A 17,230-nucleotide genomic window follows, 5' to 3' on the forward strand; every position below is an offset into this window, starting at 1 on the left:
TAAAATGTCAGGGATTTTTTATTTCATGGGACCAACACTTTACATGTTGCGTTCATATTTTCGCTCAGTGTAGATACTCTTAGGAATGCACATCAAAATGGGAATCAACTACTTTTTAGGTTAAGAAGCAACTTTAACAAAATACATATTCATTGGCAATAGAGATAGTTGTTGATGAGATGACACATTTGATTTAACAATTAAACAGCTTTGCTATGCCAAAGTTTTCATCAGCTTAGGCCAAGGTTAAACCACTAGGAGGCTGGCGGCAATAAGGGGTACATTAGCCATTGCGGGGGCATTTTGAAGCAGATGCTCAGAGAGAGGGTGGACTCAGCGGCGGGCCACAGTGGTCCAGCCGTCATCGTCGGTCTCGTCGGTGGTCTTCTTAGGGCCACCAGCATTCTCTTTGTCTTTCTCGGGGCGCCAGGAGCTCTTCTCTCCGTCCTCTTCACGCTCGCCCTCTCTGGGTCTGGGAGGAGTCGGACGTTCCTCTTTACGCTCCTCACGCTTGTCGTCACCTGCACGGCGCCAGGAGCCGCCTCCTGTGTGCACAGAACCCCGTCTCGTTAGGGGATGGCATCTTAACTCTAAGTGTTGTTTAAAATACCTCCTCCAGATTGGAAATACCACCACAGGACAGGGGTTACAGTAGTCTTGATTTTCATGGTATAGGCAATGTATGATACTATTGCTGCAGTAACAGGTTGATGCTTGATACCGGTTGACGCTTGCAATAAATACAAAGCAAGTGGGGACACCTGCTGGCTAAATGGTTTAAATTAAAGCTTTATAGCAAAACTTTAAACGTATCTGCAGAGGACTGAGCTCGTCTTACCTTCTTCAGGCTCTCTGCTGGGTGGGGGGCGTTCACGGTCATCCCTGTGATCAGGTCTTTCTCGACGGATAGGAGGGCGGTCCTCGCGGGCAGGCTCTTCCTGACGAACAGAGTCTCTCCAGCTTTTCTTGGGAGCCTCATCAGCACCTGGCCTTCTCCAGGCACCACCACCTCCACCTCCCTCCTCCCTGAAAACAGAGGTCCCCCATTACTCCACAAAAAAACCTACACCTCGCCATAACACACGTATGCTACTTTATTTTCACAATATCAGTGAAACCATCCACCCGTTTAGGGCCACTCCTGATCATATGGTATATGAGCCTCCATATCACAGTAGTGCCGTTTGTAGTCCACATACTGTGTGTCTGACCTGGGTGGGCGGCACTCTGGGAAGCGTTCGCTCTCCTGTTTTTCCTCTCTCTCCTCCCTCTCGCCCTCTTCGTCCTCCTTGCGGCCGCCACCTTCGCGGGGTGGACCCCAGCTCTCCTCGCGGGCCTTTTCCCTCTCACGCCAGCCACCACCTGAAGTAGACACCAGAGCAACTGCCCATGATCCAGCACAATGTGTGAAAAGAACTGGCAACAGTTGCCACTACACAAACATTTACTATTGGAAGTTCAATAAATAGTTAACAGAATTACAGGAGAACAAGTACAAAGGCACTTTCAACAACAACACACTTACTACACAAGACAAACATGCAACCACATCAATTCAATGATCCATATTTGGAACAGATTAAATGAAAAACGCATCCATACCGGGCCGGACAGCGGGCTTCCATGGCTTGTCGTCACGGGGCCCTCCCCTCTCGTCATCTCCCCCTCTCCTGGGGCCCCAGGTGTCATCATCAGCACCGCGTCTGGGGGCCCTGGACTCGTCCATGCCTCTGCGGGGGCCGTCATCAAAACCACGCCTGGGGCCATCGTCGAAGCCTCTGCGGGGACCGCGGTCCTCGTCCCCTCCCCTTCTGGGACCACGGTCATCGTCCCCAAAGGTTCTCCTTGGTGGACGGTCTTCATCCATGCCTCTGCGCAGGGGGCGGTCGTCGTCCCCGAAGCCCCTGCGCGGGGGTCCACGGTCATCGTCTCCGCCACGGCGAGGGCCGTCTCCTCCTCTCCTGAAGGGTGGCTCTCGGTCTCTGTCCTCGCCGACATCCTCGCGGCCCTCGGCTCTCCAGTCCCTAGAGAGACCGAGCGAACGCACAGCACAGTTATAAGACAGTGAACACAAACATACAAAGTATTTTAAACCAGGTAAAATAATTAAAATTTGCAATCTGAATGAAATCCCACTCACTTAGCCTGTACGGTGACACTATAGAGAATAATAAAGCAGTATTTTGATCAGTGAACACAAAATTATTTTTAACCAGATGAAGAGCTTCAAAAACATTCTGAATGAAATCACACTCACTTATCAGGCACGGGGCGACGCCTCTCTGATTCAACCTCGGTACGCCTCCTCCATCCTCCTCCTCCTTCCTCCTTCTCAGCGCCCCAGTCCTGGAGAGGAAAAGAGTGTCCAACACTGAGTGACGGGTTTCATTACCTTCACAACATAAGTATGATCATTTTATCCTACTCAATATACCTTTATCTAAGCTCATTTTGAAGTTAACAGGGTACTAAGTCGACAGGGTGAAGGACTACATTCTACACCCAAAGTGTCACGACACTTCACACTGTGAAGGGGGAAAATAGCTGTATTTGACTTTCAGACGGGTGAATGTGCTTGTCGCTCTCAGTTCGCCGGTGAAATAGAAGTGCATTTCATTTCATGTCGCTCTTTGAGCGATCAATGGAGGAGAATCATCACTGAGCAAACAAAAGTTTTAAGTGACTTTGGGTCCATTAAAAGCGCAACATAAAACCCATTTATTAATATTAGATATTGATCTTAACACCCCTTTAAAGTGAGTCATCTTTGACTCGACGGGCAAAGTGAGGCTGTGTGAAAGTGCTCTGGGAGATGTTGGCGGGGATGTGTAGTAGGCTACCTTGGTTTCTCCTCTGGGTTTCTCCTCGGACCTAGCAGGGGTCCTCATCTCCTCTTCCCTGCGGCGCTCGCGCTCCTCGATCTCCTGCTGCCGGGCGCGCTGCTTCCTCTCCTGCTCCTCCAGTTTGGCAAGGCGCTCCTGGTACACCGCCTCCTCCGCCTCGCGCGCCTCCTGCTCAATGCGCTCACGCTCCTCGCGCTCTGCAACAACACATGGATAATACATAGAACACAGAACACAGGACAACTGAAGACTATGGGGCAAGCGTCACATTGGACAACTAGATGAACAAACTCCAACCAAAAACCACATTGGACCCAAAATCTAACCTACCTAAATCTGTGCGCATAACTCAAGTTTTTGCACACATCTTCAATTGACATCAATTAAACTATTCCACCAAGGCCTAAAACTAACACCTGCCAAATGCGGGTAGATTTTGCCATTGGAGGGTAAGACGTCTATTTCACCAGCCATGTTGGTGGCAGGTCAGGGCTCCACAGTGAGAGCGTTTCACTCGCATCTGTGACTAAAAATAGTCAAATATGATCACATTTATAGCAAAATAAATGCTGCAGTAGCTGTTTTCAAAGTATTTCCGCTGTTTTGTTTCATAGCTGGAAAATTAATCGCACAAAGTCAAAGAACTAGGAATCCTATATAGCCTATTCCACCTCGTGATGCAACACCGCCAAGCTAGGGGTTGTGTGCACGTGAAGAGCCGATTGAAAGATTCATTTTTAGAAGCGTTGCACACAGGCATAAAAGTGGGTCTAATTTACTTGAATCGAAAGTCTACTAAAGTTACACTTTGTCCTTCTGTTTCTTGGTTATTTACATTGTTTTGCTCACAAGCTAGGTTGTTTTTCTATATTTTAGTTTAAACTGCTAGGGAAAAGATAACGCTTCTACTAGTCAGACTCAATCACACAGGCAAACATGACGAGTCATGTTACCACAGTACCCTCACATCCTTAAAGTGTATGGTAAACATTTTTGCCTCATCTGTGATATTTTGGTTAAAAGTTAAAAATTAAACAATATACCACATTACTTCTTACTAGTAATACATTTATTGTGTTAGAAACATTACAAAACATTCTCATCTGTTTATTTTGTGTTTTGTTGGTGTGATTTTAGCGAAAAAATAATATTTTGGCTGGTAAAAAAAATCGTACTCGCTGGTAGATTTTTAAATGCCCTGTATTCCACCCTTTAAGAGAAACTCAGAGGACTATATCTAAGTTCATTTGACAGTCATTCTATATATCAAGTCATCTCTGGACCTGAGAGGTAACTCTTGAGGTACCTTTCTTGAGCTGCTCCTCGTGGATGCGCTGGGCCTCCTCCTCCTTATTGCGGTAGAAGGTGTTGCGACGGTCCTCCTTGCGGTGGATCTTCCTCTCCTCTCGACGCTTCGTCCTCTCCTCCACCAGGCGCTCCTGGAACTGTTTCACTTTTTCCTTGGAGAAGGTAAGAAGAACAAAGACATTTTAGGCCAACGCTTTCAACTCATAACATTCTTACTGAGTTGTGTTCTTTATATGATGAAAAAGAACACCGGCAAAATAACTCATGGTGAAACACCATTGACACTGGTATTACTTTTGTTTGGTTATTCCTGCTTTCTTAGTAGCAATTGATTATAGCTCTTTAATGTCATTGTCAATGGGCTTATAGAATCTGTGGTTTCATGCACGTTCAAATGGCGTTTACCTCGTAGATGAAGCTGCGAGCGTCGGTTATTTTGCCCACAAAGTTCTCCTTGTCCTGCATCATTCTGGACATCCTCTGTTTGTGCTCCAAGGCCTTCTCACGATCCACCTTCATGTTGCTGATCTACAACACAAAACACATGGACCATAATCACTGACCATTGTGTAACCACATTTTTTTTTATTATTACACAAAAGAACATGGACCAGTCAGCCTGACATCACTAGAGCGCTCAGTCCATGCATCCTATCTATGATGGCTTTCGGGCTGACACCGGTTAGTCGACTGGTCGATTTGGCTGATAGTCTGTTGGTCGACCGAGATTTCTTTAGTCGAGCAGTTGCTAAAATAAAAATATCATGGTGTACAAGACATGTCTGATTCGCACCTGTCTGTCTGAGATGACTGATCCATTGTGGAGGCCATGGGGATGGCACAGTCCATCAGTCTAAGACATGTGATACTGAAATTGTATATGGTTATATTACATAAGAACAATGGTGCAACACCAACAAAAATCGGATTATTTTAAAACAAAATGCGCTCTCCCGCGTTGGATAGTGGTCACTGTCCGCGGTTCAGAAACACATCAGTGGGCTGTTGAATTGAGGCCCTTTTCTTTGACCATGTTGCTGTGTGCATAATAGCAAAGTTAACCAGCATATCAGTGATCAGAACAATGCAGCGGCGGCAGCAGCAGAATGAGGAGATGAGAAAACAGCCCTTGCCTTATTGTCTACGAAAACCCCAACTTAATTAGGTCTATAATCAATAGCCTAACTGTTAAAGGTGCCTGGCTTTATGAATCATCAATATATCTACAGAAATAAGACAGATCCTGCTTCCGTTGGTTTAACAGCCTACTGATTCCGTGAGCCAAAAACCTCACGCAGCGACATTTGAAGTAAACAATTTCACCATTTAAAAAAATAATAATAATAATTTACACTTTTTTTCTCCTTAGTCTCTCTGGTATTATTATAATTTGTGGTTTACACTGCTCCAAATTGTCAGATTTTTCTTTATCTACTTTATCTATTTTTCTTTATCTACTTCTTAATGTTATTACTATTATGATCATAAGTAATGTCATTATCATCAGTAGGCTTAGTATAGCAGCCTTGTGTAACCACCAGCTGCAGGCCCAAGAATGTATCCAGTTTAGTCTTAATACCGTAACTTACTTAAGCCTATATTTCAATACTTATATAGGCTACTGCATCAATCAATAAGTCATAAGTCATTTATGTCATCACAAAGCATAGGAGTCATTCATGATTTGAAATGCAATCAAACATTTACATTTTTATTTAAAAACTAAGTGAGCCTTGAATAATTAGCTTAAACAATAAATAAATCCTTCCATTTTGGAAATTGCACTCATGATTGAATGCAACTGTTTTTAGTCTTTGCAATTTTTTTTTTACAACAGACTCTTTGGTACGCTTATAATTTATTCAGTGTTGTTTACATTGTTCCAAACGGTCAGAGAAATTATATTGTAATCTACCTGTTTGGCACCCATAATATGCACGCAGTGCTTGCTCCTTACCTTCTTTTTCTTGATCTCCAATATTTTCCACAACTAGTCACATTTATTCCACACAGGTGACTTTCCCTTTACCTCCTGAGCAACCAGTAAACATTCCCCCGTTTCAAGTTTATTTGTCAGGTCCTCTGCATCCATTTTCCAGTCACATGTGTTACGGTGTTCTGAGTTTGTAATAACCAATTTGATTATGATACGCTATAGGTCAGGCCCTATTGTGCCCTATTTGGACGGGATTCGTTTTACTGGGGGAGGTTGGGTAATGTAATTATGTGCACAAGCACAAAACATCACATCGGTAATTTTTGTCCCGTCCAAATCTGCCATGGCAGTCATTTTTTCATGGCAGGAAAGCAACAATTCCAGGCAGAATAGCCTCTGATAATACTAGTCCCGTGCTAATCGACATCCCTGTGTTTTGAGAGAAACGCCTGAGTTTGACAGATGTTGCTCGCGGTTTAAACAAGAAAACAATAACTGATTCGATAAATGTGCATAAGCTATATATGAATGGCTTACATGTAGCCTATCAACTTTCACAGTGAATGCTTTTGTTTATATGTTTTGTGCGTATGAATTGAATATTGCCAAATGCATCAGTAAAACATTTTTTGGCTATTTAATGCAACCCTTTCTGTTAATAGATCACAAAGCAGCAGCATACAACTGACCTAAACGCTTGGAAAAGTTAACTTCTTGCGACTATAGGGGGTGCTGTTTCAAATTAGCATAATTGTCTCTACAGATGAAACGGCTTCCTACTCAATTCTTGATCGTACAATATGCATATTATTGTTATTATTGGATAGAAAACACTATCTAGTTTCTATAGCCGTTTGAATTATGTCTCTGAGTGGAACAGAACTTTTTCTACAGCGAAATCCATGACAGGTTTTGCGAAGGTCTGAGAGCGAAGCTCTGATCTCAGTTCAGTTTAAAGGGGTGTGTATATCCTATGGAACGACACGAACTGCACCCGCCTTCCCCTGGATGTCAGTAACCAATGAGAAGTGGAATGGGGTTCCTAGCTATCTCTCAGAGGTTATAAAACACCAAGGAGTGAGCTACGCCATCTTTTCGACGTTGAACTTTACGCAGAGAGAGACCTGGGCATGCCATTTTCGAGCGCTCAGTAATGAACTTTAGATATATCAGTCTGTAATTTAATTTGATATAGGTGTTAGAAACATCATAATGAAGCTATTTGAAACCGAGTTATATCAGATTATGCGAGTATATTGCTATTTTTCGGAATTTCCACAGTATTGCGTATTGAGGATTTGGACACGTTAGCTAATGTTAGCAATTGTTAGCTATAGTTAGCTTCTATATCAGAAGTTGAATGCAATGTTTTACAACCAAGCAACGATTCTTTTGGACAAAAGTACCACTAGGCCAAGATTCCGATGGAAGCTCGTCGAAAAGTAAGAGCTATTTATGATGTTATTCCATTTTTATGTGGAAAAATGTAAACTCAATAGGGGTAAATAGTGACGCAGTTATTGCGGCACTAGTCTGTCTGTAACGCACACTGTATGTCTAGTAACGTTAATTTTAAAAATCTAACTTAGCGGTTGCATTAATAACTAATGCATCTTTCATTTCATGGCCAACCTGTATTTTTTTAGTCAAGTTTATGAATAGTTTTTGATAAAAATAGTTGTATTATCATGATGCTGCCGGGCAGATTGCTTGAGTAGTTGGACAGTATTTCCATTGTGTAAGCACGATTTGTGCCGCTAAATATGCACATTTTCGATCAAACTCTATATGGATTGTGTAATGTGATGTTACAGGAGTTTCATCGGAAGAATTCTGAGAAGGTTAGTGAAAAAATTAATATATTTTGGCAATGTTGACGTCATCGCTCTCTTTGGCTAGAATCTATGCTCTGGTAATGTTTGAACATGTGGTATGCTAATATAACGATTTATTGTGTTTTCGCTGTAAGACACTTAGAAAATCTGAAATATTGTCTGTATTCACAGGATCCGTGTCTTTCGATTAGTGTATGCTGTGTATTTTTACGAAATGTTTGATGATTAGTAAGTAGGTAAACACGTTGCTCTATGTAGTTATTCTAGTCCATTTGTGACGGTGGGTGCAATTGTAACCTATGACATCTACCTGAAATATGCACATTTTTCTAACAAAACCTATCCTATACCATAAATATGTTATCAGACTGTCATCTGAGGAGGTTTTTTCTTGGTTAGTGGCTATCAATATCTTAGTTTAGCCGAATTGGTGATAGCTACTGGTGTTGAGAGAAAATGGTGGACAAGAAAAATGTTGATTTTTGCTAACGTGTTTAGCTAATAGATTTACATATTGTGTCTTCCCTGTAAAACATTTTAAAAATCTGAAATGGTGGCTTTATTCACAGGATCTGTATCTTTCATTAGGTGTCTTGGACTTGTGATTTAATGATATTTAGATGCTACTATTTAATTGTGACGCTATGCTAGCGATGCTAATCAGTGTGGGGGGGGGGTGGGGGGTGCTCCCGGACCCGGGGTAGGTGCTCGGTAGAGGTTAACTTTCTCATCCGTAGCCTTAAAACACATCTCAGGTGTAATTGCACTGTTTAGCTCACACCTGAAGGCTGGGGGGCATTTAGGACGTACTGTAGATCGCTAAAATATCCTAATGATTATGATCACACTTCCTCAATTGAAATGTTATGGCGACACTATACCAAAGACAGTTTGATGTGGTTTAAAAACTTCGGAAGCAAGCTTGAGTTATCAGTGTGGCCCTATCTTCACGCCTAGAGTAAAAACCTCCAAGCTTTAGTCATTATTGTCGATTTACATAACAAATAATCCTAATTACAGGGGGCAGTTTGGGAAAAAAACGAATCCCGTCCGAATCATTCTCCGGAATAGCAGGCATTCTAGACTAATAATTCCATAACCAACACTCTCAAGTAATACTAGTCCGATGTGACTAAGTCTTTGGTCACATGCGTGTGATTCATACATGTGTCACGTAAAGACAGCAAGGGTTGAGGGAATAGGGAATGTTTTTCCTACATTTCGATAACTTGTCAGTCAGAAATAGCTGTAATTATGTTGCAGCCTCAGCAACACGGAGAGCGCCATAAACACTTTGATGTTCTGTGGTGGTCGCTGCAGCAGGGAGGAGAGAGAGACAACGGGTGCTAGTCACACAGTCATTCGCTGTCTTTTTTTTTAACACAGCGCAGCAAGTCTGAGCCCGGCCAAGCACAACTTAAATCAATTGCTGGTCGGACACCCTCTAGTCATTTGTGTGTCTTAATTATTTAATCAAACAGTGTGATTAAAGCATCAGACAAGCTCAGTAAATATAGTCGATTTGATTAAAACACGTTTTAAGAACAGACAACTCTAGTTTGACCAAGATTTTCTGGGGGGGTTGGGGACAGCCCTAGATGGCTTTGTGTTCAGGATTTACAAAGGCACAGACACTGAAGAAATATTTTGCCATACCCTCTCCTCCTCTTGGAGCTCCCATAACTCCATGTCTTTGACACGCTGCTCCTCATAGGCCTTCTTGATCAAGGGGATCTCCTCCAGACGTTTGGCACGCTCAAAGTAGTCAATCTGCAAGGACCAGTCCACACATGAAACAATGTTGAGTGAGTAATTTCCCCCCCTAGTAGAGGTCTTTATATATCACCTGTTTGTGTAACAGGCAAGACAGAAAACATGTAATCGCCTAATTTGCTGAAAATTCTGTCTCCACCTTTTTCTCCTGGTTCTTCAGGCGGTCCTGAAGTTCTCGCTTCTCCTTCTCCAGCTGCTCCACCTGCTTGGACATGATGAAGTCAGGGTCCAGGTCCTCAAGGTTCTGTGCAGAGGGTGGTTAAGAGTTAATTTCATCATTGTACATCCACACTTCTTTTCCAAAACCCCTTCTAGATTGTATCTACATTCCAGCTTTACACTTATGGTACTGATACAGGTATGACCCATTGGGGAAAAACTTTGTCTTAACATCATTGACATAGAATTAGAATACTAGAATGAACAGTAACCTTCTTATGATGGTATAAAGGTCAGCCATTTTGTTCACGGAGTTGGGCAATGATGGTTTTCCAGATGTGTTTATATAGTGTAAAATAATTAAATACATTTTAAGAATTTACCTGCACTGTTTGTTTGTTAGATAGCAAGCCAGCTTGAGAGGACTGATTCCATTAATTTGTCAAATTAACTGCCAATAAGCTAACATTCCATTCAAACAATGATGTCAACACTAGTTGTAAATGCAACTAGTACTGATATGGTATCATATACACTGAGCAAAACTATAAACGCAACATGTAAAGTGTTGGTCCCATGTTTTATGAGCTGAAATAAAAGATTCCAGAAATGTTCCATATGCACAACAAGCTTATTTTGCTCAAATATTGCACACAAACTTGTTTACACCTCTGTTAGTGAGCATTTTGGGACCACGTGTTCCAGTTCCTGCCAATATCCTGCAACTACGCACAGCCATTGAAGAGGAGTGGGACAACATTCCGCAGGCCACAATCAACAGCCTCATCAACTCTATGCGAAGGAGATGTGTCGTGCTGCACGAGGCAAATGGTGGTCACACCAAAAACTGACAGGTTTTCTGATCCACACTTTAAACATTTTTTTTTTTAAAGGTATCTGTGACCAACAGATGCATATGTGTCTTCCCAGTCATGGGGGACTGTGCTCACCAGCATGGAAGCAGATTTGGGCCTAAGGAATTTATTTCAATTGACTGATTTCCTTATATGAACTGTAGAATCTTTGAAATTATTGCATGCTGCATGTATATTTTTGTTCAGTATAATAGCACTCACAGCTTTCCAAGAAAACTACATCTGAGACATTTATGATCTGTTACATATTGAGGCTATTTAAACAGAAAATCGGTATAAAACCAGTATTGTACCTTCCTAATATTGAGTTGCACGCCGCCTTTTTTGCCCTCAGAACAGCCTCAATTCATCAGGGCATGGACTCTACAAGGTGTCGAAAGCGTTCCACAGGACCCCATGGCTTCCCACTTGTGTCAAGTTGGCTGGATGTCCTTTGGGTGGTGGACCATTCTCGATACACACGGGAAACTGCCGGAGGGTTAAAAACCCAGCAGCGTTGCAGTTCATGACACAAACCGGTCCGCCTGGCACCTACTACCGTACCCCGTTCAAAGGCACTTCAATCTTTTCTCTCGGCCATTCATCCTCTGAATGGCACACATACACAATCCATGTCAACTGTCTCAAGGCTTCAAAATCCTTCTTTAACCTGTCTCCTCCCCTTCATCTACACTGACTAAAGTGGATTTAACAAAGTGACATCAATAAGGGATCATAGCTTTCACCTGGATTCACCTGGTCAGTCTGTGTCAAGGAAAGAACAGTTGTCCTTAATGTTATGTATACTCAGGGTATTTATAGTTATATGACAATATTTTAGGTTGACTCTAACTCTATTACATAACATGCCTTACTTTTATTTTCCTGCATAAGTCAAATCTGGATTATGCCTCTACTGCCCTTCATTCCAATTAGACTGGTTTGGATTTTTCCCTGACCAATATGGCTGCCATTGTCACCCCATTCAGGAACTTTGAAGATTTAAGACATAGCCCCTCTATTAATCTAAAGATGCACTACGCAGAAATCGCTCCTCCATTTCCTAGTTGCTAAAATTCTAATAGTTTGCCTAATTTCTGTTTATATGACAAAACAAGCAAGTAGTGTCGAGAATCATTGTACCATCTAAACCGCTGTGAAATATATTTTCCATATCCCAAAATATTGTGTTTTCAGCTGATGTACAAAACCGAAAGAAAAAGATGCAAAAACGAAACTTAATGGAAGCAGAGAAATAGCGCACATAGAACAGACCTACCGATTCTTAGACTTGCTTTCAATGAAAATGACAGATCTATAACGCACATTTCTATGTGAATTTAGTCCAGTCAATCAAAAAGTTACATATTGCCGCCTTAATGGGATCTCTAAGTTAATATGTTTGATGAGTGGCATAATGTACAGCTTATTTGAGCTTATGTGTAGTTTACCTCTATATCGAAGTATTTGAACGCCTTGGCTCCCAACTCTGTCTTCTTGATCTGCTCCAGCCGCTCGCGCACCGTCTTCTTCTTGATCTGCTCGTGCTCCTGCATGATGCGCTCCTTCTCGCGCTCCTTGGCCTCCTGGCGCAGGCGCTCCTCTTCCGCTTTGCGCACCTTCTGCAGCTCCGCCTCGCGTTGTTCGAGCTCCTCCTTCTCCCGCTGGATGTTGAGGTTCTCTAGGCGCTCCTTGCGCTCCTCGATGGTCTGCCGGCGAGCCAGGATGCGCTGGTGCTCCTTGCGGCCATTCTTCAGGTAGGCAGTGATGGCCAGATGGCTTTGCTCCTCACGCTCTTGCTGGAAATGGCAGACAAGAGGGTAGAAGAGTGAGAGACAGGGACAAGTTTGTTTGAGCGAGAATGAAATGGAGCAATAGAGATTGTGCATGAATGGGGGTTTCATGCGGTATCAATGTGAATTGGTGCTGTATTTGTATGTATATGCATGGAACAATACATACAGTATTGGCCCTAAATACCATTGAATCTTTTATGGAATGTGCATTGGGGATGATAGAAAAGCAAGTCTTGATATTTGATCAGGGAGGACAGCGACATTATCGACTTGACGTTTTTAGGGCTTGCAATCCATATCCAAATGCTATCTCGACAGGGGGCTGTGCTCACCAGCATGGATGCAGGCTTTATGACCTGGATGGCCTTGGCCAAGGATGACGACATGGCTGTCAGCTGGTTCCTGATCTGCGCAGAGGGCATGTTCTGCAGGAACGGCCCCACAGGAGAGTCCTCTTTGGTTGAGTAGTTCAGGTCTGAACCAAAGCTCAGGTTTCGAGTGGTGTGGTCAATCCGAACCTAGAACAGACGTTTCCTAAATGTTTTTCACGTGTACCATTCTCACTGGAGGCTGCTGAGGGGAGAACGGCTCATAATAATGGCCGGAAGGGAGCAAATGGAATGGCATCAAACACCTGGAAACCATGTGTTTGATGTATTTGATACAATTCCTCGGCAGTCATTAACACAAGCCCGTTCTCCCCAACTAAGGTGCCACCAACCTCCTGTGACCATTCTGTGTAATATAAACAGAAGTGTTCATCTTTCACTTGTGGAAATACTGATTGGATTCAAAGTGTATCGGTATGAAAACACAAAAACGGATTAAGTTGAAAAGTCCACTTTGTATGATTTTGCACAGAGAATCTCATTGTTTCAGGCAAAATCCATGTCCAGTACTCTACCTGCAGATCGCAGTGTCGGGCAGCGTCCACAATGGAGCGCTCCAACTGGAAGGCATCCACAAATGGAACCAGGGAGGCCAGACGGCTGAACTCAATGCTCTGATAGATTTGCGCCACCTAATATCCCAATAGAATAAACAGTGTTCAGTGATTAGCTCATAGGACCACAACTTACATACAATACATGACATGTGTTACAAAGCATTTTGTTACAGTGACAACATTCATTACACACTATAGCAGCGATGGGCAACATCTTGAGGCCATATTAGGACTGCGTTTTTTTGTTGTTGACCATTTTGTTAGTCAAAACCAATTTGTGGGCTGGAAAAAGGGCAGTTATTTTAAAATACATAGAAAGTATGTAGAAGTTTTAATGTACCTATCAGGTTTTAGACGTTCAAATGTAGCCTCAAATTGTTTTTTAATCCCAACCCCCCCCCTCCCTTTTTTATTTATTAACTAAATCTATTGTGGGCGGCATTTAATCGTCTCACGGGCCTCCTGGTGCCCATCCCTGCACTATAGCATTACAACAAGGGCAACAGACATGGTTAATAACAAAGTTAAATAACATTTTATTTGATTAGTTATTTTTTGACACATATTCACGACATGTAACTACGAGTGAGATTAACAGACTATCAAGTATAAAGGCCTAATAAAAATGAACAATAAGTCACCTGCTGCAGCAGCCTGAGGATGGTGTTACTCTGCAGGTGGGGAACATACTGCTGGAGGTCCGCCTCTTTCTCCGACTGGTCTCTCACCCAGTTCAACACCTAACAGGAAGGCCGGTCAATACCACAGATGAAGAAAACAAAATGGTAAATGAATCAGCCGTGTAACAAATAGCTGTCGTTTTTAGAGGAATTGTGTGTTTGCATTGTACATTGTGTATAGTTTTTTTGTACAGTTGCTTGTCAAATTGCCCAATGTCGCGACACTATAGCCTTTCTGAATCTGAATTCAAATGTTACCTTTGCTACTCTTCCGCTCAGCTTCAGTGGGTGGAAGTCCATCTCCAGCCAATTGTACAGCTCCTTCACTTCAGGTACAATGTACTGCAGCAAATTGAACCTCACCTGAAGGTAAACATAACACACACATAGCACTCAGTGAACAACCCCCGACAAAAGCAGCAGCAGTTGGTTAACGTGTTTATTTTCATTTTCAATTATGTAGTAAACAAACGTATCTCTACGTGTTGTTCACAAGACTAAAACAAGTCTAGCACTAAAATACAAACTCCTAACATTGTCTGACATATCGGACATTCTGTCACCTGCCTCTTATACCCAGCCTGCTCACAAACAGAAATCCCCATGGTTATTTCTATACTGTTCCATGCATGCGTGTATATACCATGTCATTGATGAGGCTCTGGCGGGTCGGTGGGGACTGCAGGCCCAGTAGTGTGGCCAGCCTGCGGTGTTTCTCCACGATGATGCCATCCATGTCCAACAGGCGGGCGATGTCCGTGCGCTCCGGGGTGATGGGAATGGACAGGGTGGCCAGGAGGACCCTTGTGGACATCCTGAGGAAGCGAGAGAAAAGAGAGCCGTAAGCACCTGCCACCTCGGATCTACCTATCAAACGCTGACTTGCGAATGACCTTTCTAGTAATTATATTTCTACGTGCCACATATTCCAGCAGAGACTGGTAAGGACTGGGCTAGCATACCTCTGCATCTCCTCCTGGGTGAGGTTCTTGCGCATCTCCCTGGAGAGGTGGTAAAGGCGGTGGAGGGTGCAGGCGTGGAACAGGGCGTTCCCAGACTTCCAAAACACAGTGGACACCTTGTTGTAGTAGTTGGCCATAAGTTGAGGCTTGGGGGGCTTCTTGGAAAGGGCAAAGAGACCATGGATGTCTTCCACAGCCTTGAAAGCTTCCTGTAAAAATCAAAAATCTAATTTCACCATTCATAACACATAAAATCAATGCTCATAATACAATGTAGATAAAAAAGGGCTTGTTGAAAAAAGAAAATGGACGATGAAGTATTCTTCTCCCAGATGCAACAGTTACAATATTGCAAGCTAATTACATATGCAGTGATGGAACTCAAGGCTTTTGGGCACTGGCAGCCGGGCTAGTAGACTGGCTAAGATGGTACTAGCCCAGTTTATATAGTCGTATATGCGAGGTGAGCGCCCAGCAGATATAGACCTATGTATTTGCTTTGAAATTGGAAATCAGATCAAGTCAGTCAGGCATAAAAACATATTGGAAAACCTCTCGTTCCCGGAACATTTCACAATGGGTTGTAACAACTATTTGTTTGTGTCAGTTTTTTTTTTTTTTTGTGGTGGGGGTGTTTAAGTTTGCAAAAAATATATATATATTTTTTCCTTTGTTGCTAGCTACCGATGACAACTATTCACACAAAGCTGTCAAACGCAACAATGTTCCCTTGGCAACCAAACTAAGCTTGTGTGTGTGTGTCTGTTTACCCTCCGCCGCAAAGGCAGAGGATCGAGGCTAATAGTCTACTCGCATGTCAATCAACTACACTGTAGCTAGCTACGTCAACATGAACATTCGCTAGAAGCCAGCTAAGTAGCCCGCAGATAGCTTGCCCACCCACCCCAGAGCAGTAATTTGACTTAAAGCTACACTTGTAGAGCATTTTAATACATGTGCAAATCAGCGGTTTATAAAACACCTTAAAATGAGTTTCCCTCGCTCTCTGAAAAACACTTGCTCAGGCGAGCAGGCGAGCTTAATTTCCATCCCTGCATATATGACATCATACCTGCCAGAGCTCCATGGCGATGGCACTGTCCAGCTGCACCAGGCGTGTCTCCAGGTGCATAGACTGGCTCTCAGGGTTGTTCAGGTTGATGGCCGTACTCTGGTTGTGGTGGCGCTGGATCTGACCCAGATGCATGCGTAGATTGTCGCACAGCTTCCGGAACTCTGCCTTACGGGTATACTGAAGGCAGAACTTGAAAGCTGTGGAGCACATCAGGATATGGTTAGGATGACGAGAAATACATATATTTTTTAAATTTACATCAACGTTTAGAACACTGACAGTTGTTGACTTGAATTATGAACCATAATAACTAGTGATGCGCCGATATGACGTTTCTGTCCGATAGTATTATTATAGTATTTGACGTGTCAAATAACACGACATAATCTGTTTCAGTAGCTAGTTAGCTAACTATATAGCTAGGTGTCATCATCTAAAATAACCTTAATTTATAAGACACTTCTTATTTGATTAATGGTGGTCGGACCCCATCTATGTGAAGCTAGCCACAATAAGGATAAGCCACAATAGTGGACTTTGCGGTTAGCCTTCAAAATAAAAGTATGGCATAATTCTACTCTTTGTATTCATTTGCATCACTGTCAATTGAATACTTTTATTTTGAAGGCAAACCGCAAATTCCACTATTGTGCCTAATCCTTATTTTGGCTAGCTTCACAACACATAACCCGGTCCGGTCGAGCCTCACTAGCCCGATGAAGCTAACTGGCTGCTTTTAACGTTAGCTTTGGGCAACAGGGTTAAGTAGCTGGCTAGCTACTTATTTTCATGATCTGAAGTTCAATTTCAATAGGTGAATAACAAGTGGCAACATAGCTAATACTTACTCACAAGGATTCCTAAATCATTGCTAAGAATAATGAAAATGACTGCAGTTTCTACTGGTCATTGTTTTCAGGCTGGTTGTATTGGTGCTAGCTAGGTACCAAGCTAAAGCTATCTACCCCAGAAGTTGCGGTCGAACAAATGATGCTTTATTACCAACGCGGTATTGTAAACACATAGTTCGTTGCCGATGCTTGCTTATTTGCAGACTTTTTTG

General features: G+C 42.8%; 1 protein-coding gene across 5 annotated transcripts in view; it reads right to left on the reverse strand.

Moving 5' to 3' along the window:
* LOC129836121 (eukaryotic translation initiation factor 3 subunit A-like) overlaps window positions 1–17,230 on the reverse strand; it is a 23,358-nt gene continuing 6,128 nt past the window's right edge. Inside the window, exons 5-23 of one of the 5 annotated variants that reach the window (XM_055901932.1) lie at window positions 16,165–16,364; window positions 15,093–15,301; window positions 14,774–14,945; window positions 14,389–14,493; window positions 14,092–14,190; window positions 13,409–13,525; window positions 12,837–13,022; window positions 12,160–12,507; window positions 9,835–9,939; window positions 9,579–9,692; window positions 4,557–4,679; window positions 4,150–4,303; window positions 2,841–3,040; window positions 2,258–2,346; window positions 2,141–2,158; window positions 1,603–2,024; window positions 1,200–1,362; window positions 839–1,026; window positions 1–545 (exon numbers count right to left, since the gene is read on the reverse strand). In XM_055901932.1, the coding sequence (XP_055757907.1) occupies window positions 334–545; window positions 839–1,026; window positions 1,200–1,362; window positions 1,603–2,024; window positions 2,141–2,158; window positions 2,258–2,346; window positions 2,841–3,040; window positions 4,150–4,303; window positions 4,557–4,679; window positions 9,579–9,692; window positions 9,835–9,939; window positions 12,160–12,507; window positions 12,837–13,022; window positions 13,409–13,525; window positions 14,092–14,190; window positions 14,389–14,493; window positions 14,774–14,945; window positions 15,093–15,301; window positions 16,165–16,364 (3,224 nt within the window). In that variant the 3' untranslated portion in view covers window positions 1–333. Of the gene's footprint in view, window positions 546–838; window positions 1,027–1,199; window positions 1,384–1,602; window positions 2,025–2,140; window positions 2,159–2,257; window positions 2,347–2,840; window positions 3,041–4,149; window positions 4,304–4,556; window positions 4,680–9,578; window positions 9,693–9,834; window positions 9,940–12,159; window positions 12,508–12,836; window positions 13,023–13,408; window positions 13,526–14,091; window positions 14,191–14,388; window positions 14,494–14,773; window positions 14,946–15,092; window positions 15,302–16,164; window positions 16,365–17,230 lie in introns of all 5 variants that reach the window. The other 4 variants (XM_055901930.1, XM_055901929.1, XM_055901933.1 and 1 more) reach the window with 4 other exon arrangements.

Source organism: Salvelinus fontinalis, chromosome 37, assembly GCF_029448725.1.
Source record: "Salvelinus fontinalis isolate EN_2023a chromosome 37, ASM2944872v1, whole genome shotgun sequence".
Lineage (NCBI taxonomy): Eukaryota > Metazoa > Chordata > Actinopteri > Salmoniformes > Salmonidae > Salvelinus > Salvelinus fontinalis.